The sequence below is a fragment of the Anomalospiza imberbis genome, chromosome 1, assembly GCF_031753505.1.
Source record: "Anomalospiza imberbis isolate Cuckoo-Finch-1a 21T00152 chromosome 1, ASM3175350v1, whole genome shotgun sequence".
Classification (NCBI taxonomy): domain Eukaryota; kingdom Metazoa; phylum Chordata; class Aves; order Passeriformes; family Viduidae; genus Anomalospiza; species Anomalospiza imberbis.
Genome location: NC_089681.1, coordinates 46,840,663 through 46,868,398, shown reverse-complemented (window position 1 = coordinate 46,868,398; position 27,736 = coordinate 46,840,663). Strand labels below are relative to the sequence as shown.

Sequence of the window (27,736 nt, the reverse complement as noted above, 5' to 3'; positions counted from 1 at the left end):
CTAGTAATAGGAAAGCAACATGTCCTTCCGATTTACCTTTTTTTTTTCAGGTGCTTCCCTGCTCCTCTGTCTGCCAGCAGAGGGGAGAGGGCTGTGACTCTCAGAAAGCTCAGAAATGGCCATTTCTCCCAGCCCAACAAGGCTTCAGTGTGCTACCTCTCCTTCAGTCCCTAAACCATCTATTCTTTCCCTTTCTCCCTTCCAGTCCCTTTTTAAAAGCATCCCCAACCCCGGCCTTGCCCTCTAGTTTACTCTCAAAGGTCAGTTTACAACACTAATTCCCCCTCCACTAAGAACATGCAAGGACATGACAATCTCTTGGAACAGCTACAGGGACAACTTACACATATACCAACATTACCTTTTTGAATCTAATTTAAGAACTGTTCGTATGTCCTCTCTGGTTACAGTTTACATTAAAGCTTTACTTTGAAGGCTTCAGCCCCCTCAGTTATAACCACTTCTCAAACAGTAGATTCAGAGCTGGGCACAAAAGGAGCTATTAAGGAGATATTAAAAGAGATTTGCCACTTCCAGAAAAGAGCTTCTATGCTGGTGGAAACATATCCTCTAGGGAAAGATTAATAGAAGAAATTTTCACCCCCTCAGTTGTGCCAAATACTAAATCAGCTGTTTTGGCTGCCAGGCTCTGAGTGTAAGGGGGGAATCCAATTAAATGATAATTAAAAGAGTATAAAATTGGGTTGCTAATTGAAAGCAGAAAAACCAGTAAGTCACTTACTGTCTAATAGTTTTACTCTGAACAAAATGAAAAAAGTCTGGACTAGTTACTGTCACTTTCATTTAAAGTTCACTCTGACAGTACCAATGAAGCCAATTACTGCAATGTTTCATACAAATCAGACATGCCACTGCAAAAGATCTGTTATTAGGCAGTTTCTGCTAAATACATTTGGTATGCTGTCAAATAGTTATGGAACCACCCGCTTAGAGAAACAGCATCAGTATTTTGCTCTCCTGATACAGGGAGGATAGAGGACTGGAAAAAAATGGTAATTTTCATTCTTATTAAACAGCAAAGTAAAATCAGTTCTGAAAATGCTATTTGCAATAATACTGTTTTTGCAGAATTGAATTAGATGCCATTATGCTCTAATGCTTTGGTAAGTGATTTGAGTGATTTAAATATTTATCTTAAACTTACAGCAAATTGAAGGAAAATCGAAACGATCTAAAAACCCAGATGGACCTTTTCAGCATTCTTTAGTCACAGTTATGTGTCTAAAGAAGCAACAACACACACAGGTCTAAGACCATGCCTGCTCCAAGAAAGTATTTTCTTGACCTTAAGGTTCCTATGTCTTATCAAAATGCAGAGCTATTCAGAATTGCAGAAGGTATACTACAAAAAAAAAAATTCTGTTTCTGTAAAACCAATTTCCAGCTTTACAGTAAGGTTCAGTTTTCTGTGTACTCCCAGACCTCCTCATTGCCAGACGCTTACTAGTACAGCAATTATACACAGGTAGGTAACAAAACCCCAAAGCTTTTCATCTGTTCCATAAGCAACTCAATGCTAGCCAGAAGCTAAAAAATAAAGAAAACCCACTTAAGTTTGTTGCTTGCAACTGTTGGGATATTCATTCATAACTGAATAAACTGGATTTAAAGCAACCTTAATCAATATCTAGGGGCTTTAGATGGACAGCTATAATATAGCATTTTTTTCAACAGTATGGAGGTTATGGGATGGACACACACATTCAGACAGAGTCCAGAGATTGCCCTACCAATCTCTACAGCCCGGCACCTCTACACTTGTCATTCCTTGAGGGCTGTGGTCAGGAAACACTGCAACAACACCACATCCTTAAGCACCAAAACAGTTTCACAGCTTCAACATGAGAATGAAAAAATATTTTTTAAATGGTTCTACTACCCTTATTTTATTGATTTTGCCTGTAGAGAAGCAATGCTGGGAGAGATAAAGCTCAACATGTGCTCAAGCACAACCCTGACGTACTCAACAATACAGGAGAAAGAACCTTGCTTGAACCTTGTTTTTAACACAAAGCAGCTTTAAGATATACTTCCATTTTGTCAATAATAAAAGTCAAGGTGATGAGGTTCACCTCCTAAAACCTACGTGCAGTAAATTGAATGTAAAGGGAGGATGCTGTTGCTTTGTTTTCTCAGAATCACACACAGTCTCTTCCCAGTTTAATATGAAACACTGCAGGCAGATCGGTGTTGCTTTCAGAGTGTAAGTTTATTGAACAATGTAATTGACCAACTGAGTGATAGGCTTTCCCAAAATGTAAGCAGCAGACTGCCATTTCACATAATTTTGCCATGCTCTACTTCTTATTCACAAGACATGGTCAATTAACAGGATTCTGAGGTGAATTAGTCCATCTACTTTGCTACTCCACCACCCTTTTTGGAGATGGCATTTCAGCTTTATTCCTTTTGCAAAAGTTGTTTCTTCCCCATTGTGTTTTTCTTCAGTGTCCCAACACAAAAACATCTGTAAGATTACAGAAGGAACTTTCAGACTAGTTTTAAAATTTTTTATTAACACAAAAAGTGTAGGATTCATGTAATAAGCAGGAAGAAGAACATAAAGTTGAGAAGCATTTCAGTCTATTAAACTGGATGCAGAGAGACCAGTATTTTTCAGTGAAATATCACCTGATTTTGTGAAGCTGCATCAGCTGAATATGAAATCATTTTATGAACTGAAATATTTATGTAATGTAGTGAATATCACACCAAAATGATGCAGATACCTGCATACACATGGTTCTGGAAATCCAGTCTGAGCAAGAGGAATTATTGGAAGAATCACTTTATTGACAGCCTGAATAAGGCACAGCTTGTAAGACAGCTGTGGTTTCTGTACCTTTCATGGTGGTGCCTGAGCTGAGAAAGAGACAGATGGCAAATCTTACTGGGTTCAGCTCCTCATCTTCCAACTATGGAATGGCTGCCACCTATTAGATCCCTGTAACTGGTGCCCAACAATGCCCATGCCACCAGCAGCATTATAAGCTTTCCTCTAAGCTTTACATAGAATGTGGCACTCAAGTGAACCCGGCACGAGGCTACCTGAGTTCCCAATGCCCAGCTGGCCAGGCCTCCTACCCTATTCTTGTCAGGAGCTGTTCTGAACAACAGCAAATAGTTATCAATAAAGCTGGGCTTGCACTTACACCGTTAGACAATGACACTTTAGATCAGTCCTGCTTCTACCTCTAAAGAGAATGGTATTACAGTCAAACTTCAGATTTACTGTTTCTGATGGAAGCTATCTACCCTTGTCTCACAGAAGTAAACAATCACTCCATCATTATCCTTACAGCTACAGACACAGCTATAACCTCAGACTGAAGTCTTGGTCGTTCTCTGTCAGTGTATCTAGGTCAGTGCAACAATCCACTTTTAAAAACATACTTCTCCAGCTGAAGATGTTTGATATCCACGATCTGGTAACCAGTTTCACTTTTGGTTTAATTGAATAGAAATCTGCTTCCAACAGCTTCCTATAATATTCCTGTAAACACTACTGTAAAATGTGGTGCTGTGAACATCACATTGTAAGTTTAAATAGTAGAAGTGAGTTATTTTAACAATCAGACTTCTTTCTTTTCTTAAAGGAAAGTAACAAACTATTTGCAGATACTCCTATTGCCTTTACATGTTATCTCAAATCCTGCTAAGCACAAGAGCGTGGTTTAAAAGTTAATTTCTTCATTGTGTACTACTGGCAGAAACTTCATATGTCTATTCAAAAATATAAAAAAAGCTTATCTGCATGTAACAAACACTAGTCCCACTCCATTCTGTACCCTCAGTCTTCCTTCAGTAGGTGGGAGACCAGTAACCAGCACCAAACCACTCTTTTTTATCCCCTTTTTACTTTTTTAAAGGCTGAAGTCTAGAACTATATCAGCACAGCCTGTAACCAAAGCCTCTCTGTCCATCTTGAAGACATCTTAGTACAATACACAAAATACTTCCTTTGTTTGGTGGGGGATGGCTTTAATTTAAATTAATGCACAACAACAGTGGCACTTCTGTGGGGTAGGAAAGGATCACACCACTCTATGCCCAGCTAATAAATGATCACCTCAGCAACATGCTACTGGAGCTGCAAATAAACACTAAACCCAACATATAGTGAGCAAGGCATAGAACAAATACAGACACCGCAATAATATGCAGTGCTACATGCTTTTAACACTAGAAGAGTAAATTAAAAGACAGCATACCTCAGATCCTACTTCTCCTGGACTGAGTGAGAAAAGACAGACTTCACAACACCACAGTGTGATTTAGCTGAATTTTATTTTCAAGCACTCAACTTCGGTGTTAGGAATGACTGCCCAAAACACACAGACTTCAGAGTTGTGCTGAAAGGAAGTACCTCCTCTTTCACAGAGAAACCATGAGGGGATTTGAAGGCAGACTCTGCTGGAGTGTCACAACACTGCATACCAACCCTGCTCTGCAGTAAGCTGAGCACGGGAGAGCAGCCCATGACACCGCCTCACCAACGTCTCTGACGACTCAGAAGGGAGGGTTTGGTTTTCAAAATGTCTTTGTCCAATTGCCACAGAAATTCCATCCTCCCAAAAATGTCATTTCTAATGAGATATTTGCCACAAAGCACAGAAATAAGGTGCAAGTTCTCAGCTGGAAGGTAGGGGCTAGTCTAACACCTGTCTGGAAATTAATTCATAACCAAGGAATTAAAAAACACTGCTGTAGTAGAACTGCCATTTTTATGTGAACATCTCCTGATGCTTTCTGTAAATAAAGTAAAGCAAATCAAACCTGCCATTTGTTTCATACCACATCTATTCATATGAAGCTGATAGTTTCCAGGGTCAGCTACTCCAACAGGACATACTATACTGAAAGACAGAACTTACAGAGCACTGCATTGTAACACATTACACTACAGAAACACTAGGAATCCAAAGCGAGAACTCTGTCCATTCTGTGATTTTCATACCAAATGAAAACCTCTACCAAAAAATGTGAGGCAAAGAGTGGAAACCACAACCTCGATGCAGAGTTTGATAGGTACAGTTTGTCTATTCTAACAAGCTTGCACAGTTATAATTTTGCTGTTAGTACAATAAGGTCCCTGTTGCTAGTGCCTTCTTGCATAAGCCAGTCCTTTGTGATGTCCAGTTTGAACTAGTGCTGAGTAAATCTATTAATGTAGAATGAGAACTAAAAAGTTTTATAAAGAGCCAAGCCTGCCTCTGTGTATTGAACAAGGGAAGAAATACTTAAACTGAGTATTTTCCTCGAGGTGTATCTGTTTAGAAATTGAACAGTTCTATATATTTTGCTAGCTAACTTCAAAGCATGCTACTGCAGCACTAGTTCTACAGGATAGACTTCTATGAAAAGTGCTGTTAAGACTTTTTGCTACCTGGAATAGTAGCAAATTGCTGCTTAAGCTGCTACTGAAGTGAAAATTGAAACCAGTTGCTCTCAAAGAGAACTCACTCCAAAAGTTCTCATAGTTTTAACCATACTTGAACTTCAATACAGGATGCTTCCCAGAAAGAAAATAAATTTTAGAAAAGGATTGATTTTTACCTCTTCCATGGGACTTAACTCCCACTAAGCACACATCAGTATATAATATGAATATGTATAATCATGCTTTCCTCTTCACCTTCCTCCCCCAAAAAGCAGGAACAGTTCTAGTTTCAGAATGTTTCTTTACAAGTATGCCTCAGGTATCTGAGGCACTAGATAAAGGAATGAGTGATTTACGAATACTCCTATGGCACATCAAAAAACTGCAAGTGTGACAGCACACACTAAAGCAACAACAAAGTGTTCCCAAACAGATGCAATCAATTTCATGAAGACATCCCCAGATTCCTAAAGCATGTAAATATTTTACACAAAACTTTCGGAGTTCTGATCTGTTTACACACAAGCCCTTCTACAAAGAGCCTCTTGCTGACTCACTACTCCCCAGCACCATTAAGCACAAGGGACTTGTGACAAATGTCTGCTATGTAAGCATATGTTAAAGTCTTGCATCCTAACTCTTCATTTGCTGAAGTAAACTAGCTTCTGTAAACTCCATCATAGCCTTGGCTCATCCCAGGGAACAGAGGACTGATCCAAAATAGGTCATGATTTACTTCAGCCATTACTTCTACAGAATTCACAGAATTTTCTAGGTTGGAAGAGACCTTTAAGATCATCAAGTCCAACCCATGTTCTAACACCTCAACTAGATCATGGCACCAAGCGCCACATCCAGTCTTTTTTTAAACACATCTAGGGATGGTGACTCCACCACCTCCCTGGGCAGATGATTCCAGTATTTTACCACTCTTTCTGTGAAAAACTTCTTCCTTAAGTCTAGCCTGTATCTCCCTTGGCGCAGCTTGAGACTGTGTCCTCTTGTTCTATCTGTTGTTGCCTGGAGAAAGAGACCGACCCCCAGCTCACCACAGCCACCCTTCAGGAAGCTGAAGAGAGCGATAAGGTCACCTCTGAGTCTCCTTTTCTCCAGGCTAAACAATCCCATCTCCCTCAGGCGTTCCTCATACAGCTTGCGTTCCAAGCCCCTCACCAGCCTCGTTGCTCTCCTTTGGACACGCTCAAGCATCTCAACGTCCCTCCTAAACTGAGGGGCCCAGAACTGGACACAGTACTCAAGGTGTGGCCTCACCAGTACCGAGTACAGGGGAAGAATGACCTCCCTGCTCCTGCTGGACACACTGTTCCTGATACTGGCCAAGATGCCATTGGCCTTCTTGGCCATCTGGGCACACTGGTGGCTCATGTTCAGCCGACTGTCAACCAGCACCCCCAGGTCCCTTTCCACCTGAGCACTGTCCAGCCACACGTCCCCAGCCTATAACGTTGCAGGGGGTTATTGTGGCCAAAGTGCAGGACTCGGCACTTGGACTTATTGAACTTCATCCCATTAGATTCTAGCTCAGGTTTTCCTCCTCTCTGTGCCATAAGCCTGTCAGTTACCCAGCTTCAGACCTAAACCCAGCATAGTTAGAAAGTGACTTGAACTACTGCTACTGTAACTACTGAAAAGCAAAACATGATGTGATCACTTATCTAGGAGGTAAGCTGAGCTCACTGGTGATAGGCAAATGGTTATTTACTGTATCACAAGACAGCATCAGTCTTTATCTCCAAAGTTCAGCCAGCTGACTCTACAGCATCAGAGTACCACATCTTACTGAGATTGTAATATTCAAAAGAGAAAACACACTTGGAGGGCAAACATAACAGCTGGCTTGCTTTCAGACCCATATGCAAAAAACATCACCAATACAGTTTCTTTTTGTACAAAGGCTGAAAGACCCACATACACACAACCAAACCCCATACATACCATCTTAAAGTCCTGGTAATCTGGTCTCTTACATCCCAACCCAAAGTCTATAGAAGAAAGCAAAGACTTTGTAGAACAAATCATACGACTGCCTCAGTAATTCCCCAGATGAACACAAGAGTTCATTGTTAATCAACCACAAATATTCACATCAAAGTTCAAGAGGACGAGTTTAGCAGGGCTGATTTGGAACAGCTATATTTCATTCTGCTGAGCACAAAGTTGTAGTATCTTCCTATATTTGATTTATTAATATAATTAAATTCTGCTAATGAAGGAAAGGATCAGGTATGATCATAAAACTTAAAAAAATACAGTGAAAGCAGCAGTAGAAGCAAGAGCCAAGCCATCATCCACACTGAAGGAACTCTTACTTTGGCAGGATCATGTGAACTCAGGCAGACATTTAGGCTGTAATAGAGAGAACTGTTATTCAAGAGAAAAGCTGGAGATGCTGAGAGCACGCAGCACCCTTCTCCCAGCGTACATGTCTAATATAAAAATTCATCATTCAAGACTGCCGGGAATAACAGTTTCTGAACTAGCCACATGCTAGGGACAAGGACTGTTTGCCTCCCACCTTTCCCTCCTAAGATACTAACACTTCCTCCTCAACATGGACCTTGCTGCCTTCCTTCTCCTCTCCTGTTTCCACATTTGGCTATGTCAAAGTCTGTTTATTCAGAGGCTGCTGAAGCACTGCAATTTTAACCAGTGGAGAATGTCACAGTTCCCAGCCAGGAGCCTGTCTAAGAGCACTTGAACAAACTGCAAAGACTAATTGCTGATTAGAAGGCTGGTTTTGGCTTAAAATCTTGGATTTAAGCTTTTCTATCAGAGAAACTGCTTTCTTCAAAGTGTTTCTGCACAGTCAAGCCCTAAAAAGGTCTTTCTGGCTTGTTTCTAAAGTGAGACTCAATAGCAATTCCAAGTCTTCCTCTCAAATATATTTGTTTTTCCCATTTTACTTGAACAATTTAACTATAATCTGATAAATGTCATGAGGTCTACTTAGGTTTGAGAGCTGCAGAAGTTGCCAGTCTCCAGGGCCCATTCTGTCCCTACTTGAGTTCCAGTACTATAATACTGATTAGTCAAATATCAGGACTTCAAAGAAAAAGCCTTCTGATTTTGTAATTTTCTGTGAAGTATTGTTTCTGTTCTGAGTAATGCTGAAATTAAATATTGCTGCTGTTCACTCTTGCCAATACTAATGCCAAAACAAGCTGGGAGTCAATGACATCTGCAGCGATGCACACATTTGGGAAGCATGTTTTGAGTTGCAGACCCACAAGATTACCAGAGAAAAACCACACCCCAAGGATATTTTGCTGCCCCAGTGAGTTTAAGCATTTATGTTCTGAGAGGCATGTGCCACAAGCAACTTTCCTTAAACTAAAGGCCTCATTGAAGCTGATCTATTACACTGATACCAACAGAACCAGAACAGCATACTGCTGCATGCTTTCAGATCCAGTAGGGACAATTTTTTGTCTTCTCCCTTTCAGGGACTGGACTTCTTTGAAGTCTCCTAGTCTCACAGAGAGACTAGATTTTAAGATGTAAGGGTTCTTAAGATTGAATTCAGGAAACATTTTCTTTTTATTCTTAAGGACTGTTTTGAAAATAGATCTTAAGGCAGTTTTGATCTAACTACTTCCCTTAAGTATTCTTCCGTATATACCACTGATTACTTTGATCAACCCCTTTGTAATCTCTCCCCCACACTTCTTCCCAATTGGATTATGGCAAATACATGCAATGTTTTCTCTTTTGAAGCAAATGTCATTTTTTGCCATGTTTTTGTTGGCTCCTACTGGCTTACTAGTGCTGCTGGACTCAGTTGTTGACTCAGAGTGAAAACAGCTTCCTGTTACAAAAATTAACACTTCTGAAGCTGGCTGTCTGTTTTATAAGCTCTGCATTGGGAATCTTGTTAATTATTCATCATTCATGAAGTCTAACTGACTGGTTTTTTTTTAAGAAGAAATTCCAAAACAAACATGCATGCTTGTACAGTTGTTCTGCATTTCTGAAAAACTCAAATGTCTCACTTGCTAGTTTTTATTTCATTTTGGACACTAACCAAATTGAAGTGAAAAAATGTTACATAGGCCAGAAATCAACAGTGAGAGTTTTACGATGCAATGCTGAGTTCATACCTCCAAATAAAATCCACCTTGGAAAGCATTCTTTGCTGTTTCTGCTATAGCCCAGAACACGTTCTTCACACATTTCCAGTATTAAAGAATCAGACTCCAAAGATCAATGCAAAAATTTCACTTCTACTTCAGATTTTAGAAGGACTTGGAGCATTAAGAAGATTGCCCCTTCTTAGGGATGATATTCCTCTGAGACACTGTTTTTTTCCTTATTCCTAAGCAGGCAACAGCCAGCAGACTTAAGCCAGGCCCTGGGTAGGTTGACAAGATATTTCCTGAAATTAGAGTATGTCACGCAGACATTTGTCCAGCAGTTAGAGCAGACAGATAAATATGCTCTGGAGTATGGAAATTCAACACAGAACTAGATAATCCCAATGTTCTCATTTAGTGGAACAGATCCTTTCTAGTTATGAATGATCTCAAATACTTTTGCCCTTATGTGATAGGTATTGTTGTGTTTGGTTTTTTTTTTAATTTTTTTCTAGAACATTGCAGCAAAGTTATTTACTGTTAAGTCTTCTATTTACTAGTCCCCTATTTGCAATCCAGTAGCATCTACAGTTCAGAGGAAGAAGAGACCCCAGATTAAACTTCTAAGAAGATCTTTTACAAACGTCTCCAATAAAACTCACTGGCTGCTAGAAGAGATCTTGTAAATTTGATGAAAGTTCTAAATTCTCCCCACTCCAAGCTGAAACAGAATCTGACAGTCTTGAATGACACATCATTTTTTAGATTCAATAAATTGCATGTGTGAACAAAGTCAATAGTAGAAAAGCACTGACCACATTATCAGCTGACCTTAGACACATGGTTCCTTGAAGTTTTCTAACACTACTGTAGTGGACTGCCCCTCGAGTATTTGTATGTCTAAGGATTCTTCAAACTAGAGAAGAGGGGGCTCAGGGCAAATCTCATCTATATATACCTGAAGGGAGGATGCAAAGACATCTGGAGCCTGGCTCTTCTCAGTATTGCCCAGTGGCAGGACAGAAAGGAATGGGCACAAGCTGAAATGTGGGAAATCCCCTCTGATTGCCAAAAAGCATTTTTTCATTGTGTGGTGACAGAGCACTGACACAAGCTGCCCACAGAGGTTATAGAGCCTTTATCCTTGGAGATACTCAAAAGCCATCTGGACATGGTCCTGAGCAATCAGCTCCAGGTGGCCTTGACTGAGCAGGGGGAGTGGACCAGAGGACCTCCAGAAGTCCCTTCCAAACTCAACCATTTACATTTTGTTCTGTGAAATTAGGGTTTAGGCCTTAGTCAAAAATGTCATTTCAGAGGTGGAGGAGATACAGGTCAGACAAAACTAGATTTCTGCTATCCACAGGCACAGATGCCTGCTGTCTAAAGTTTCCAGCTGTCTGAAACAGCCAGCTCATTTTAACCTCAATTTGATTTGTCTGACCTTGCAGCAAGGTGCTTCACTGGAAAAAACACACAATCCAATTTGGATGCATAGCACAGAATATACCCACAATTTATAATCCTTGCATTTCCAGAAAGGTATAAACTACTGACATACATGGATTACCACATTACCTAAAGGAGGTATACTATCTTGACAACTCAAGATTTTTCCTCACCACAATGATCAAAGCCTTGTTTATGGGTGTCCCATTAGTTTATGTCTATCAGGTCAAACCCACCATGTTGCTGCAGATGCTTTTCTGCTGCTGTAGCCCTGCACAAGGCCTGGAGGCTGATACTCTGACCACTTACACTGAATATTTCCAGACAAGATTAGAGTAGTTTTGTTCTCTTTACCCTTTCTCTCACCATATTTTTATGACTCAAATAAAGGGATGTGCAATAGCATCACTACTATATTTCAAGACTCACAAGAAGCTGTATTCCTATTTAAAGGTCAAATATATTGGAACAAGATTTTGTTGCGGAAGCAGTGTAGCTTTGGCAACACAAAACTGCTTGAAGCAGATGAAAAAGTACCCCTACATTATGAAGGTACACTGCAGACCCCCTTCAAAGAGGCATGCTCTAAAGCCATTCCCAAAATCTCCTAGCACACCTATGGATCCAAGAGTTATTGCATCGATGTCCACATTTTAACATTAATAACGTAGCCCTGACAAGCATGAGAGGAGGGATAACATTCCTATTTAAAAACAGAGTCCATTAACCTTACAAATGGCTTAACATGAAGCTATGCAAGCAAAGTAAGCACATCACAGATGTCACTCCCAAAGACAAGATGTTCAGATGAGGGCTATGCTTAGAAAGCCAGGCATCTTCTTTACACCGGACTCATCCGGATGTTCACGACAAATGGATACACAGTTTGTAAAAGGAGCTCTACCTTACCATTAATTTGCAGCAACATTCGGTTCACTATAAATGGAGCATAATTTGTTTTGTGTGTGCTAATCAACCAACCTGGAGAACATAGGCCTGTATTTCCCATTTGTACATAACACCGAAAGCACTTTTTATTAAAGTGTATTATTGCTGCATTTCAATGAGAGTGGCATTAAGAACAATACAAGCAATATAGAGAAAGAGTTTACTAACATTCCTTTATGAACGGGCATGGCACATATCTTCAAGGAAAACTACAACACCAGTGATTTACTCTCAAGGTGTAAATCCTTTCTAAACACAGTCCATTTACCAATTCTACTGATATAGTCAGTGACTCAGCAGCTAGCATTATACTAACGCATTTCATCACTGGATAGAGCACAGCAAGCAGAGATAACACACTTCTGAAGACTAATATTAAAACAAATAAAGATTTTAAAGTCACTGGCTTTCTAGGGGGGTGGGGAGAGGGAGGCCAACAAGTACACATTCAGTCATAAGATTAAAAAAAAAAAAACAGACAAGAGGTCAAATTCCACAATCGCTTATCTTGATTATAAAAATGGTATCAGCTCTAATAAGTCAGATTTTTTTAAAAAGTGCAAAAAGCAGTTCTGGTGGAAAAACCATGACTGTGACCTCGTGAAGTTTAGGTTAAAAACAAAAAGCACAATGGACAACACACTCTCCCCATAAGCACTAATACTGTCTAAATGGAAATCATCCATTTTTTTCTTCATAGCTAGAAGACCCCTGTATTTCACGGAACCAGAAGTGACTAAAGCCTACTAAAAAAACCAGAAAAAACATCAGAAAAGTAAGTTTAGATTCAGTCAATCTCCTTTATTCAAGGAAAGGCTACACATGGACAGCTTATTAGCCTATAAGGCAAGAGATTTGGTATTGCTGATGTTTAAGGAAGCTGATAAAACTAAAATATTCTAAAATCCCACCACATGACAAATTTAAGATGATGGAACAACTGTTAGATGACAAAAAGGCTTAAGTTACTTACGCTGCCCAGAAACACTGCCTTTAGAATGGCATCACACGAAATACATGCATAATAAAGAGGTAAATATTCTGTCTCCCCCAAAAGCATGTTTTAATATCCAGTACTGGATAGGCTACACAAAATTTATTTTTCATATGTGTAGAAATTAATTTTTTAAATTATTACTCTCATAAAATAGCTTTTATGAGACTTACATAGAAGAAGAGACCTTATTTTCTTATATATTAATTTTTCATAAATCAAGTTCCAAGAAAGAGGAAACAAGAAGAATGATACATCTTCAGAGAATTAGTAAATGTGTATGACCACAGTTATCCAGTTTGGTGTTCTGATATTTTATGCAGTTGAGACACAAAACCAGACCACTCAGCCAGACTGCGACTGCAGTCAATTAACTCACACACTTGCAAGCAAAATCCCAGCAAACAAAGTTAACAGGTATGGTGCTATGCATAGAGGTTCAGCCTTGTATCCTGTTTTTTTTTTTTTGCTGCTTCATTTTTTTCATGAAATGCTACCAGTCCTTAGCTGACAATACACTGGTTGGCTGGGAGCAAAAAAGTTTTAGAACTCTGCTGTTCAACCATTCTTCCAAAACACATCAGGTACAAATTACAGCTGAAAACAAGCAGATCAGTTTTATGTGCCATGATGACATCACAATGACATCAGAAGAATGGAAGTGTGCACCCTTCTCATTCCAGTTTGTTTTCCAAATGTGAGAGGAAAACAAACAATATTCTCATAGCATTAAGTAGTGAAAATGCTTAGAGAAAATATCCATCTTATACATTGCTTTTTCTGTTTGTCTCCATTAGCTTGGAGACAATTTTGCAAATACATTAATAGAAAACAAAATTCCTAATTCATATTTGAGAAGCTTACTCTATCAAGAACTATTCCATTAAACTTGATTGCTGCTTGGTTTTTTCCCCCTGCAGCCTCAGCTAAGATTGTTTTCTCAACATTAAAAATTAAGTATTCAAACAAGTGGTACACAAGACCTTAGAAGTAAACCTCAGAGCAGGAGCTGCAGAAGCACATTAAGGAGGATTCTCATTTCAAATCAGTATGTTTTTACACTGTTTCCCCAGTGGCCCATGAATGGATTCCAAGTTAGTTTACGCAAGGCTGCTTAACAACAACTGCCAACAAAAAACACATCTACAGGCCAAGCATTAACCCACTATGGAAGTGCAAGAACAGCTTAGCAGTGGGTTTCCAACTGGGCTACAAAGTGAGGAGCAGGGAATGCCTTCAGACACACTGTCTGACCAGCTTCTATGCAGGCTCTTTGAGCTACAGGTCAGTAAGAGTTTCCCCATCACTACAAGTCAGTATGTCACTTTGTACACTTCAAAGTCAACCTCCTTCCTTGCAGGTGGTGATATGTTGTATTGGCAATCTTGAAGAAAACAAACAAATAAGAAAACAAAAAAAACCCCAAAAATGTTCAGAGTTGGGACACTGCAGTACTAGAAAGATCAGAAGCACTTGCCTTTTACCCTATAGTAACATCTGAGCATCCTTCTGTGAGCCAGAACCATCTTTCACGCAGAAACCTTTCCAATACAGCACTTGCCCAAAGATCTTATCAACTGCTTCAAAATCTATCAAGTGCTTCAAAAAAAGCACTCTGTCAACACTCATAATACCCTTTCATAAAAGAACAGCAGTAATATTTACTTATCTTTCCCCTGAATGGAGACTCAGTATTTCTTATTTTTAAAAGCTTCTGTCTAGGCTGCTGCTTAGCTTCACTTCCCACTCTGGTGACCTATTGAATCTTGGCTGCTCTAGGGAAATCTCAGAAAAAAGAAGTTATGCTCTTTAACTCCCCTACCTCTGAGATACTTTGGACTTGCTAAACTCCTGCCTCTACTGGTAAGGATATTGTCTTCACAGATCTGTAGCTAGCTTTATACCTGCAAGGCTGCAGTACACTGGTAGAAAATAATCCTTTCAGAGGAAGAACACTATGCCATCCACAAACATCTCACTATCAGGTTACTCCAACTTTAATATCTTCACTATAGAGCTTTAGCCCAGATGAAATATGTGCATATACAGAGCTCAAAAATTAGTATAGCACGAATCATCAAGGCATGAGTAGAGCTGTCAACATTCTAGCAAGAGAAAAAAACATTATTTTCCTGTCAGCAGCTTCGGTCTCTTACACACCCTGCCTATACAGCATTCCCCCAACATTTTATATCCTATGCTCCTTGCATAAGGGAAAAATACCATTCTTTAATAGGGAGCCCATCTGAGCATAGAGAACCTTCCAATGAACTTGTAACCTTTAAACAAGATTCAAGCTGCACTAGGTATTTCTAGTACACTGTCACTCATTTGGAGGAGAAGGGAAGAAACAGGATCAAGTCAGTTACTGACAAGAGCCAATAAATGTTTTCTTGAAGTAGGTACATCTCCATTCTCTCAACACCAAGCAGCTCTTGCTGTGTTCAGTCCAATCATCAACCGTCTGAAAACTGTTCTCCTCCTTTCCACAAGCATACAACCTGAACAGCATTCTAGTTGTTCAGAACATTGCCTACAAGCCTTGACACACTGAGGTTTTCCCTCAATCTCCACTGCTTTCAGCAAGAGTTGAACAGAATGGACAACATTAGTTCCTCTGTGCTCCAGTGATTGAAAGGAATAAAAATTAAAAAATAGGGCTGCCACTTGTTTCTAAACACAAAGATCAGAAAAATAAAGGCACTGATTTTATCACCTGAGGGACTATGGACTCTATAGTTCTAGGTCTAGTTCAGCAGCCAGCCAATACATGAACCCCTTACTAGACAAAACTCAGAAATCTTATAATTAACCTCTTCCTTAGCTTCTCTGATTTTATTTCAGTCCCTCACCCCTCTTCAGCTCTCTCCCCCACACACCAGAGGCTCCCAAGATCTTATAGAGGTTAATGCAGCTGATGATATTGCCAGGTGGAAGAAAAGGACTGCTGATGGATGCCAGGACTTCTCCAGCAGATTTGCACAGGGTGCCTTTATCAGCATTTCTCCTTTGACTGCAGATTCTCATCACTGCTCTCCTCACCTGCACCCCCACGAAGAAACAGATAATAAAATTTCTCATTAAGGAGTCATCTGGACATAGGCTACAGGCACCTTCTTCATTCACAATGCAGTAAGGTAGGAAGTAGGTAGCCACGCTCATATCTGTCTCCCAGAAGACAAATCAGAAATATATTAAAGAAAACTATTTGTATGCCAAAGAGCATGCAAGCATTCACTCACAAAAACACACAGAGACACATCTAACATTCAATTATGTTTCCAAGAAATCTGAAATAAACTAAGGCAGTGCACTGGACTTCCAGAGATTGGTATTTACCAGTTGAACGGTGTGCACATTTTTTATTTACAGGATGTACATACAAGAGATAGCACATTACGCCATGGCAAAGATAACTAAGTCCAAGGACTATGACCCACAGTATATTGATATTAAAAAGTTTCTGTGGAAGTGACAAGCTTAATTTCTTATGACAAATGCTTTATAGCTGAAATATACAACTCATTTAATGCAAAAAGTGAAGAAAGCTTTCCTGTAGTCTTTATCTCATCAGCTAAGGCTTTTCACCAACTTGTAAACAAGTCTCCTTTTTAAGACAAAAACAAACTGGAAAGAATGACAACAACTGCAAAGGCTGAAGATCAAAGCCACAAACAGACTACAAATGAAACCAGCTTACAACTGCTATCTGTTCTACACTCACGCAATATGAGCTCTTAATTTACTGTTACATATCCCTTGATGGTAAAAGCGAAACTTAAGAGTCAAGATACTCATCTACACACTTTACTTAAGCACTGGATCGTGAAGAAGCAAGGCAAAAAAAGGAAAAAGCCGATTTTTTTAAATAAATAAATTTTTTTTCTATCAATTTCACACAGCTTCAGTACAGGTAGTTCAAGTACTAGAGATGAATTTTAAACTCATTCAAAAATCTAGCAGAGAGAATAGCGTGAAAAGAACCTTAAGTTCAACTCCTCCTACAACTACATAAAATAACTCAGGACACAAAAACTACTAGAATCAAACTGCTTTAGGAATATAGGTTCTGATATTTGCTAGAAATAGTCCAAGGTAAATCCTGCTTTGAAACACTACTTACTAACCTTGTGCCAAAGTCACTGCAGAAAACGTTTCAAGTTATGCTGGCTGGCTCCGACACCAACGCCCCAGGAAATACTCAGATTAAAGCAACCAAGTTACATTCCCTTTTCCCCTCACATGTTTTAACTATTTGGCAAAAAGTATCTGTGCTCGCATCTGCTTGACACTGAAGGGTTCATCCCAATGTCAAGGAGGAAGCAGAGCCACAGACAGCAGCCCCCAGCCCATCACGAACGCTACATACCGCGGGACGATTTCGGGCAGCACCGTTCCGAGGGAAGCCGCCCCAGCTGCAGCAGCGGCGGCAGCACCTGCCGGGCCGGCCCCTTCACCTTGCACCACACGCCGCGGGCTCCGTGGCCGCCCCGGCGCGGCGCAGGGCGGGGCGGGGAAGTCGCGGCCGCCCCGCGCAGCCGGGGCGCGGCTCCGCTCAACGCCGCTCCCGCCGGGCGCGGGGCGGCGGAGCAGGAGGAGGAGAAAACCAGCCCCAAACCGCGGGGCGGCCACGCCGGCTCCCAGCCCGGCTAAAAATGGCCTGACAGACCGAGCGCGCCCGCCCCTGCCGCGCCCCCGCCCCGCCGCCGGGACGCGGGCGCTGCCCAGCGCTCACCGCCGCGGCTCCCGGGGCGGCCCCGCGGGCTGTGCGGGTTCCCGAGCCGTCCGGGGCCGCCCCGCACGGAGTCCCGCCGCAGTGGGTTATTTTTGGAAGCTCCCCCCGCCCCCCGCTCCCGGCTCTGCGGCGTCACAGCCGCTCCCCGCCGTGCAGAGCGGGGAGGTCACGCTTTTCCCGGCGCGGTGGCGGCCAGCGCGGGGCCCCCGCGGCCGCGGCCCCGCCCGCCGGGCCGGCACCGGGCCGCGCTCCCCGCGGCCGCTCGGAGCGGCCCCGCCCCACCGCGCACGCCGAGCCCCGCACGGCGGCACCACCCGGGGGAAGGAGAAGCGGCGGACAGACGGAGCGATCGGAGATCACGCTCATGCACCATTTCTAGCGCAAGTGGAAGACGGCTGAAGCTGTCTGTTTTAGCGCCGCGTTAGCAGTTTCATCTGCAGACTGCGCGGTTATGCTACAATTGCCAAAGCACAGTGAGAAGTAACACTAAATAAAGTTTCTAGAGAGCAAAAAGTGCGTTCACTGTGGGCATCCTTACTGAAGTGAGGAGCCTCTCCTCATAAGTCAAGCAGTAGCTTCTGGTATGCTGACAATTTAAATTAGAGGGAAAAAGAATTCTCCTTGAAGAGGCAAGATAGAAAAGCACCAGGCTTGAGAAAATGTTAATTCTAGAGATAACCGGATTTCATGGCACACGCACAATACGGTTGATTTCTAGACTGTTGTTTTGTTGGCATTTGGAAAGATATATATATATATATACACATACATATATATATATATATATATATACATATATACACACATACATATATATATATGTGTATATGTATATATATGTATATATATGTGTATATATATATCTTTCCAAATGCCAACAAAACAACAGTCTAGAAATCAACCCTGAACAGCAAAAAACGGGGCCCTGACTCATAAAGAACAACAAAGTCAAATGCTGTGGGTTTAAGAACAGTAATGATCTATGAATACAGCTTCTTGGAAAGCTGCAAGTCTTAGGAAGATATTAAGGCATTTTAAAAAGCCTGCACTATATTCCTGAACTCAGTAGATCGAAGTTTAAAAATACCAAGACAAACAACTCTCCAGGATCACATATTCTCCCTGGCATGACCGACTGACTTCACTAGCTATGGTGGAAAATCAAGTTCACACCTCAGCCTATCCCTCTGTGGCCAAATCTATGTGCTTCCAGATTTAAAAAAAGGCCTCTATTACACCTACGGAGACTATTCAAGTTCAAGTAAGGTGAAATTACAATTTCACCATATGTTTCGCCATACTCCACTCTGGAAAGCTATTTTAGTCTGGCTTGAAGCAAGATGCCAACACAATTAAGGAATACTAACTAACACTATACACCCACTGTTGTAACAATTTCCCCCTCATCTGCAAATGAAGCTGGCAACTTTAATATCAGACTTTCTTAAGGAAAAATCTCAACGTAAAAAAAAAAAGCAATGCTTGTTCCACTCTGCTAGAACTTAAGTAAGCCTAAAAGCCTTGTGACTGGAGACAAAGGACTTGGAAAGGAATGAAAAAAACCCAAACCTAGACAATGGAGCCAGTGTTTGTCGCTCACTGTTAAGTAACTGGAAGACTAACAGCACCAACACAAACATCATTTTGAAACACAGTTTACTGATGACAGTAGTGTAAGAGCCTAACCCAGGGATTATAGCTGCCAGAGTATAGGCAGACAAGTTTATTCCATGGCACTAGGGCATCTTCAAGAAGGAAGAAAAATACCAACTCTCCTACTCTAGGAACTAGTGAATTTGACATATATTCCCAAATTGAAATGTTTGCATTATGCTTAACACTATACAAGATATTTGTTACTGGGAAAGCCAGAAGTTCAACAAATAGCTTTTGCACACCCACTAAGCACATGGTGTGAAAAACAAATTCAGAAGCAATATTGTTCAACACTTCAGTTAGCTAGCAGTAACTAAAAACAATCCAAAACCTAATTTTCTTAATATTTTGACCTTCAAATCAGCAAAGCAACAGCTTTATTGAATTTAAGCATACAGTTTGAACATTGCAAGCAGTAGCTTGTAACCAAAATGTCCCTTTTCTGAACACCCAAATACTATGAACACCCAAATATATGCAAAGGCATATACCTACTCTTTCTCTAGAAGAATGGATATTTGTCGCATTCAGTATGCAAAAGCACAGCTTACCAGCAGCATGCAATTGTATGGGTTTGTGTATTTATTTTTGTAACAGGTAAGCAGCGAACTAGCCAAATATGCTAAGCTGTTCAACCATTTATAGACCCACGCAGCACAATACATACATACCCCTTCTTGCTTTGTGAACAGGTAAAGGCACTCAGCCAGAGCCTCACATGTTTCCTGGGATACTTCAGAGACCACATCAACTTTCTGCAGGAGGGGAGAAGATATTCCTGAAACCATAACAATATTAGTAATGTTAGAAGGACGTTGTAAATGGCAGGATTCTTTTAATTATTTTTTCCTCTAAGTAATACAGACATAACACTCACATGCTACAGAAAGGCTGGTGCATTGCAAGATCTGTGGGAGGGTTTTTTTTTGCATCCTTCCCCTAGTACTGGTATAAGAGGCACATGAATAGATCCGAGTTTCTCTTTCAGCACAGTTTGGAAAGCAGAGGCAGTAAGCCATGGCAGCAAGACACTGGGAAAGGGACTAGCAACCATCTCCTTTTAACCACTTTCTAGAATTTAAAGCTTCAGGTGACAGAATTTAAATAAAAAGGATTCTGCACTGGTTTAATATAAATAGAAGTGTAAAATGTAGATATTTTTTCCCTTCTGCCATGAATTATATAGAAGAGAAAGAGCTTACCACAGTGCTCAGTGCAGCTGTAAATTTAGGTTTGAAAAAAATAGATTAAATTGCAACTACAAGCACACTGAACAATTAAAGGGGAAGATCTTATTTTCAAGGACTCATCTTACGTGTAAGTAGTACAGCTTGTCATGTCACATCCTGACTTCTATGACCATTTACAGAAGGGACTGCATGTCTAGAACCAGCAGGAAATCATAACTCAATTAGCTGGTAGAAATGATTGGAGTCAATCTGTGAAGTTTTCTGATGTGCAGCAATTCCTCGGAAATCAAGTACGTAATTTTCTCAGGAAGCATAGTTGTTGCAATTAAAATAATTGCAACATTTAGTGCCTGCAGACTCCAGGATCAGTTGACACCATTTAGTAACACAGGTGCTTTGAGCTGATGTCACACCATTGAAGATTAAGAGGTCCATCAGTGACAGTACCTGAATTTATTTTTCAACTTATACTGCTTATGCAGGACAAGATACAGTACATTTCCACACACTAATTGTGGTCTCTGAAACCAGAGCTCACCACTGACTCAAACTGACTCTTACAGCAGCTGCTGAGAACAGCTAGAGCCTCTAGAAGGAAGGGCAGCACACCGAGTGCAGGAGACATCTTTATTTGTAATATACAAGATGCATAATTCTCAAAGATTCAGAATGGCATGGCAAGTCTCTGGACTCAGAATAGCATGTTGAAATGGGAGAGACTTTTAAATATCAGGTGCCAACATAGCCATTTTTATATTACTCAAACGATTTTAGGGAAAACTCCACACAGAAGGGTTTCTAACTCAAATTTACATTCTTCTAGAGCCAGAGGATTCAAATACTTTAAAAATACCACAACAGTGGGAGAACTAGAGCAGTTGTCTCTGTTGCGACCTACAGAACCCAGAAACAGTTGCACACGAACCCAGAAACAGTTCACTGACCTAGCAAGTTACAAACATCCCTTCTAGAAGTTACAAACATTCTTCTAGAGCCAGAGGATTCAAATACTTTAAAAATACCACAACAGTGGGAGAACTAGAGCAGTTGTCTCTGTTGCGACCTACAGAACCCAGAAACAGTTGCACACGAACCCAGAAACAGTTCACTGACCTAGCAAGTTACAAACATCCCTTGGAAGGAAAACAGGAACTTATTACTGCTGTTGGCCAAGACTAGCAGTTTCTAGGAATGAGATAGTATCTGCTTTTGCTTTGCTATGGGTATTGGTTGTTTAAATTGTGTATTTACTTTTAAAAAATATTCTTCTACTTTAAAAAAGAACCTCACTGGTTCTTTAGGTCAACACTACGGAGTCAGGGAAACTGCCTCTACAGCTACCAAAGGGAATTTACCCACCTTATACGAATTTTCAAACAGGGCTTTTTGTGAAAAATTCAGTTTTACTGTAATAATAATTACAAAAACTTCAGAGCAAGACACTCACATACATTATGAAATGTCCCCTTTCCTTGTGAAATAAAAATTTGGTAAAAATTCAGTTTATGAAAAAGACAGGGTAACATCACAGAGTAACTTACCCCATTAGCATGTGGAGAAAAAACCGTATTTTAAGCCTCCTTTTGGAAAGGCACAGGGATGAAAGAACTTTTTTCTTCTCAAAAGTGGTATTCTACTACAGACTAGGGATCTGTATAGACAAAGAACTTGTTCTCTAATCTGAGCTTCATAATTTTAGCCACAATCTATAACTAGGACTCAGGCCCAAAGGACCAACACTTAGATGGTCTTACAGAGCTCCTCTACAACTCCTGTACATGTTTAAGGAATTTAATTAAAAAGTACAAATCTCTACCATCTTTATGTGATATATTTTAGCAGTTATACTGCAAAAATCTAGGTACATGTTAAGAATTATAACTTGAAACGAAACCTGAGAAGTTCAAATCTGGCATAAAAGTCATAGCAGAATCTGTGGAGTATGTCCAATCGTACCATGCCTCCAGTTCTCTGTATAGTTTTGTGATTTCACTGCTCTTTGTACCTGTGAAGAGACACTTATGCACTACAATAAGCTACCAACCACAGATATTTTTTTTAAAAAACCTTGAATGCAGATCCCTGTGTTATATTTTTATGATACTACTCAATAAGGACTATAGCTAGAGGCAGTTTCGCTGCATTTACAGCTGCTAATAAAATTTCTTTCAATCAGAGTGCTTCTTAGTTGTTTCTCCAAATCTGAAATCTTAATTGTTATCAATTACTGAAATGCTACTTTATTTGAATCTTTTCTTCATGGGGAAAATTGTCCTCTATTTTCAAGCTCCTGAAAATTTGATTTTGGGGAAATAAAAGCATCCTGTTAATAAGAAAAAATTAGTTGCTTGGTAACAAACTACATTTTAAATTAATAAGCTTTACCTTTTGTAGCATCCAAAGATTTAACCATTGCAAGGAAGTCTGAAACCTCTTTACTAAGTCTTTGTTGGCATGCTTGTGCTTTCTGAAAGAAACAAGGATAGCTAGTTCAGAAGTACTTTGTTCTAAGGAAAGTGTATGTTTACTTTCCTTACTATAGTGAAATATTAACATTTGGACAGCATTAAATATTAAAGATTCCCAGTCCAGAGACTGATACATTAAAACTGAAACAAATTACTGAAACTACCTTCAAAGACACATAAGCAAACAGAATATTTATGAACATTTTATCACTGGCCAGATTTTGTTTAATTTAATGTAGCAAATCAACTCCAGTCAAATTTGTTGTATGTGTCACTTTTGCTCTTTCCCTCTTTATTGCGCAGTCTAAAAATCTGGGAAGATAAAGTGCTTGTTCTTTGAGAAACTTGAGGACAAAATAAGCACATTCATAGGTTAACTGATAAATGGCAAATATAGTGACATGCAGAAACCAACCCCAAGATCCTATTCCAAGCCCATATTCAAACCTGGAACCAGTTATCATAAAACCATAGAATGGCTTGGGTTGGAAGGGACCTTAAAGATCATCTAGTTCCAATCCCTGGCCAACCACACCTTCCACTAGCCCAGGTTACTCAGAGCCCCATCCAACCTGGCCTTGAACACTTCCAGGGATGGGGCATCAACAGCTTCTCTGGGCAACCTGTTCTAGTGCCTCACCACCCTCTGACTAAAGAATTTCTTCCCAGTATCTGAACAAAATCTCTCCTCTTCCCACTTATCCCATCATAACTACATCTAGTGTGTAATCACTATTACATAGTGGCCTATGTAAAAAGTCACTCCCCCTCTTTTTCATAAGCCACCCTTAAGAGTGGGAAGGCCACAGTGAGGTCTCCCTGAAGCCTTTGCCTCTCCAGCTCTCTCAGCCTGTCTTCAAAGGAGAGGTGTTCATTAATTCCTGGTGATCACCTTTGTGGCCCTCCTCTGGACCTGCTCTAACATGTTCACATCTTTTTTGTGCTGAGGACCCAGAGCTGAATGCAGCACTCCAGGTGGGGGTCTCATGAAGGTAGAAGAGGGGGACAGAATTGCCTCCCTTGCCCTGCTGGCCACTCTGCTTTTGATGTGGCCCAGGATACAGTTGGTCTTCTGGGCTTCAAGTGCACTGTTATCTATTAAATAATGCCATCTTCTGAAGGTTGCTGGGGACTGCCAGTGCCAGTTATCACCCCAACTCTGCTGTGCCATGAGCTACTTTTAAAGTTTAGCTAACACTAAAAGGAATGGTACAAGCTGCTTGGAGTTTAGCCACATGAAGCTTTTTGCACTGCAGCACCAACTTTCCCTTAAAATAGAAGGTTTTAGCAGTACATATATAGTAAAAAGCAAGAATCACAGGCTGAATGCTAGAATTACCAAAGACTACTCAATTCCATTGCATTATGAGCAGTCACTGCACAATGCATCTAATGTGATCTGAGGTGATACAAGATCATTTCTAAAACACTTCATTGCCTGCTCTGTAGAGGCAGAGCTTGATGTGGGTCAGCTTTGGTGACACTGAGACTAGAGGATAACGAGTACACAAGGCTCCCTCTCCTGGCTGAAACTCTCAAGCAGCTTTCTTTCTTATAGTAGTGCTGGCAAAAGTGAAATCACAGACCTGTAGCTATGATAAACATGTAATTTTAGCCACACAGTTTGAGCAGGAATACATGACAGCAAGCAATGCAAACACAAGCAGCATCTATGCATCCATGGCAGGAATCATCACTTTTAGTCAAAGGTATATTGAAGTATTTTAACACAAAACAAGGCTAATCTGCAACTGCCCAGATGCATGAGCCAAGTAAGTATTCAGTACATACTTTTAGAGTGTCCTGTAGGTCTGTAACAGATACTGCATCATCTTCATCATCACTACTCAGCTGTTCCTGTGTGCAGTAATGAGTGCTATATGCAGAGTGGTCTTCTATTGCTTCTAGCCAGCTCTGGAAAGGAAAAAGTAGAGTTAATAAACATTTCAAAGGTCATCTCCAAAACAAAGTATCATGTAAGCAGAACAACAAAGCTTTCTCTTTATATAAATAAGATAGTCATTAGTAAAATGAGACATCTCAATAGGCAAGAAATAGATTGCTAGAAAATGTAACGTATTGCAGATGAAACACTCTGTGGGCAGAATATCACAGACTTTAATTATTATTAACCCTTAAGCACAAATGTAACCCACACCTCAGTCTATCCAAGAAAATCTTATTAATTAAAAGACTGTAGGGAATATATTTTGCATATTTGGGTTTCTGTTCAGTCAGCAAGGTCCCTGTGACAAAGTCCGCCTTCTTACGCATGACAAACTGTGCACAAAACCTCAAGCACTATCATAATTAAGAGGTAGATTATTTTCCTATTCATTGGATCACAGAGTGGCTGAGGCTGGCAGGGACCCCTGAAGGTCATCTAGTCCAACCCCTCTGCTCAAGAAGGCTCACCTAGAGCTGGTTGGCCAGGACATCCAGATAGCTTTTGAAAATCTTCAAGGATGGAGATTCCACAACTGCTGTGGGCCCCCTGTGACAGTGCATGGTCACCCTCACACTTTTTTCTTATGTCCAGAGAGAAATCCCTGTGCTTTAGTTTATGCCATTGCCTCTGGTCCTGTCACCAGGCACCACTGAAAAGAGCCTGGCTCTGTCCCTCTTGGCAAGTGTCCTCAGGCATTTACATACATAGGCAAGCTTCCCTGAGCCTCCCCTTCTCCAGACTGAGCAGTCCCAGCTCTCTCAGGTTTTCCTAGTAAAAGTGATGCTCTGATGCCTTCAGTCACCTCCATGGCCCTTTGTTAGGTTCTCTTTAGTATGTTTGTATCTCTTTTGTTATGAGAAGCCCAAAACTTGACACAGCACTCCAGTTGCCTCCACCCCAACTCCATCTCTAGTTAGTACACCTGCAGAAGTATAACAGTGAATATACTACAAATAGCCCTAAAAAATGTTTCTCTTGTTTCAGAGCCACCTTTTGAGAAAATATAATTTATTAGGTCATCTGGGACTATGGTTAAGAGTAGACTGTACCATTAAGCATTCTTTTGTTTGGGATAATGAACTATGAAAGTGCAACAGAAGGAGATTGCAATAGAAATTTACCACGTGGAGAAGTGAATGAAAAACAGGAAGTTAGATAACAGGGCATAATGCAGGCACTGAGCTGGAAAACAAGGCAGCACTTATTTTAAAGAACAGATAATTACAATGGGCCAATTTTTTGCTGTTTAATCTATAACCACGCTAAAAGATTTAATATCTGCACTTACGCTACCAAGTCCTGATGATCAAAATATGAAATACGTTGCCACTAATGCATCCATAGCAAGTAGTATGCAAATTCTTCATTACAGAAGTTACTGTATTTTAATGCCTTTGATAAAGAACCATTATTACCTCTCTAGTTTGAGAAGGAAGGCTATTTTTAGGAATCTTGAAACGATGAACAGTATCATCAAAACATCTGACAGAAAAGAAGCAACTGTCTGTCGATTTTACCTAGAGCAAAGTGGAGAAAAAACAAAATCAGTATAATAAATCAGTCAGAAACAAAAAAGAAATGTAAGCAAAGTATAAAATTATGCTTAATCCAGAAGTTTTTGCTCAGTTTTGATCCAAGTAATTGTAATTTATAAAAACCTTAGTCAGAACAGTTTTCCAAAGTGTGCCATTACGTTATTAATAGCAATATAGAGGTTCTTATGGTTTGCATTTATTTGCACCACTTGATTCAGGCAAAACCTCAGCAATGGTTCAAGATTGCCAATATTAAGGAATTTGTGGATACTGAAAGTCACTTTTCCATAGAACATGAGTGTACATATAAGTGCAGTTTAACAGAACTTATGGTGCCAAACTAGGATAGGGCAGTTATAGAAATATAAAAAGTATCTTAAATACATTTTTCTTAAACACTTCATATTCCTGGGCATTATAAATGACACCTGGCCTTTGTTTTCTCTGTTCACCCCTTCCAAAACAGATTCCTACAAGCATAACTGAAATCAGGGAGTTTTTCCAAATGTCACCTTCAAAATTGATTAGTCTTTCAACTGAGATCAGCTTAAGTTATACAATTGGTCACAAGCAGCCAGGGACAGCTAAGGAGGAACTGGAGCTTTGGATATTCCAGATCATATGCTTCAAACTGACCCGGTCTGCTTTCAGGACACCTTGTGTGTTTAAATCTTCAATGCTTTAGAAAGCGGTGAGGGAGCTTTATGGCCACTTTACATAAAAGCATACTTTGCTGGACAGGAACAAGCATTTCTTTCAACAGCACAAGCTTTCTCCCTATTTTATAACAAAGATCGGGTTACCAATCCAGCGGAAGTTTTCATTAACCAGGAATGGAATACAATGGAACATACAAAAACAACTCAGTAGTTACAACACATTCCTACCGTGCACACAGCTTGTGTTAGATGCTTGCACCCCTGACGATGATCATTATTCACTGCATCAGCTCTTTGAAAGAAGAAGAGATTTAGTGAAGACAGGAATTATTTGAACTGTTTTTCAGAAATTTAAACAATGAACTTACTGTCTCCGATACCAGGAAAGCACTCCATGTTCTAGAACTATCCAGTAGAGTTTCCAACCAAAAAATCGTGAGCTCTAAAAGGGAAAAAAAAAAAAAAAAGGCTAGGTAAGCTTAACAGAATACTTTTAGTACAAACATCTCAGTGTGCAACTGCAGCGTGAGCTACAGAATCGAGCTCTGGGTGGTAGAAGCCTGAGGCAAGAGACCATGAAGTGGCAATGAGTACTATATAAAAATTCATTCATTCACCACTTATCACTGAAATATAGAAAAAGGACATATTGACATACTTCA

At 40.3% G+C, this 27,736-nt stretch overlaps 1 protein-coding gene across 3 annotated transcripts in view; it reads right to left on the bottom strand.

Moving 5' to 3' along the window:
- Window positions 1–27,736, bottom strand: part of OSBPL1A (oxysterol binding protein like 1A) — a 76,721-nt gene that overhangs the window by 30,472 nt on the left and 18,513 nt on the right. For 2 of the 3 annotated variants that reach the window (XM_068190571.1, XM_068190578.1), the window contains 6 exons: window positions 27,443–27,516; window positions 27,303–27,366; window positions 26,296–26,397; window positions 24,724–24,846; window positions 22,850–22,931; window positions 19,946–20,052 (listed from right to left, as the gene is read on the bottom strand). In XM_068190571.1, the coding sequence (XP_068046672.1) occupies window positions 19,946–20,052; window positions 22,850–22,931; window positions 24,724–24,846; window positions 26,296–26,397; window positions 27,303–27,366; window positions 27,443–27,516 (552 nt within the window). Of the gene's footprint in view, window positions 1–4,232; window positions 4,466–19,945; window positions 20,053–22,849; window positions 22,932–24,723; window positions 24,847–26,295; window positions 26,398–27,302; window positions 27,367–27,442; window positions 27,517–27,736 lie in introns of those variants that run through there. The other variant, XM_068190590.1, reaches the window with a different exon arrangement.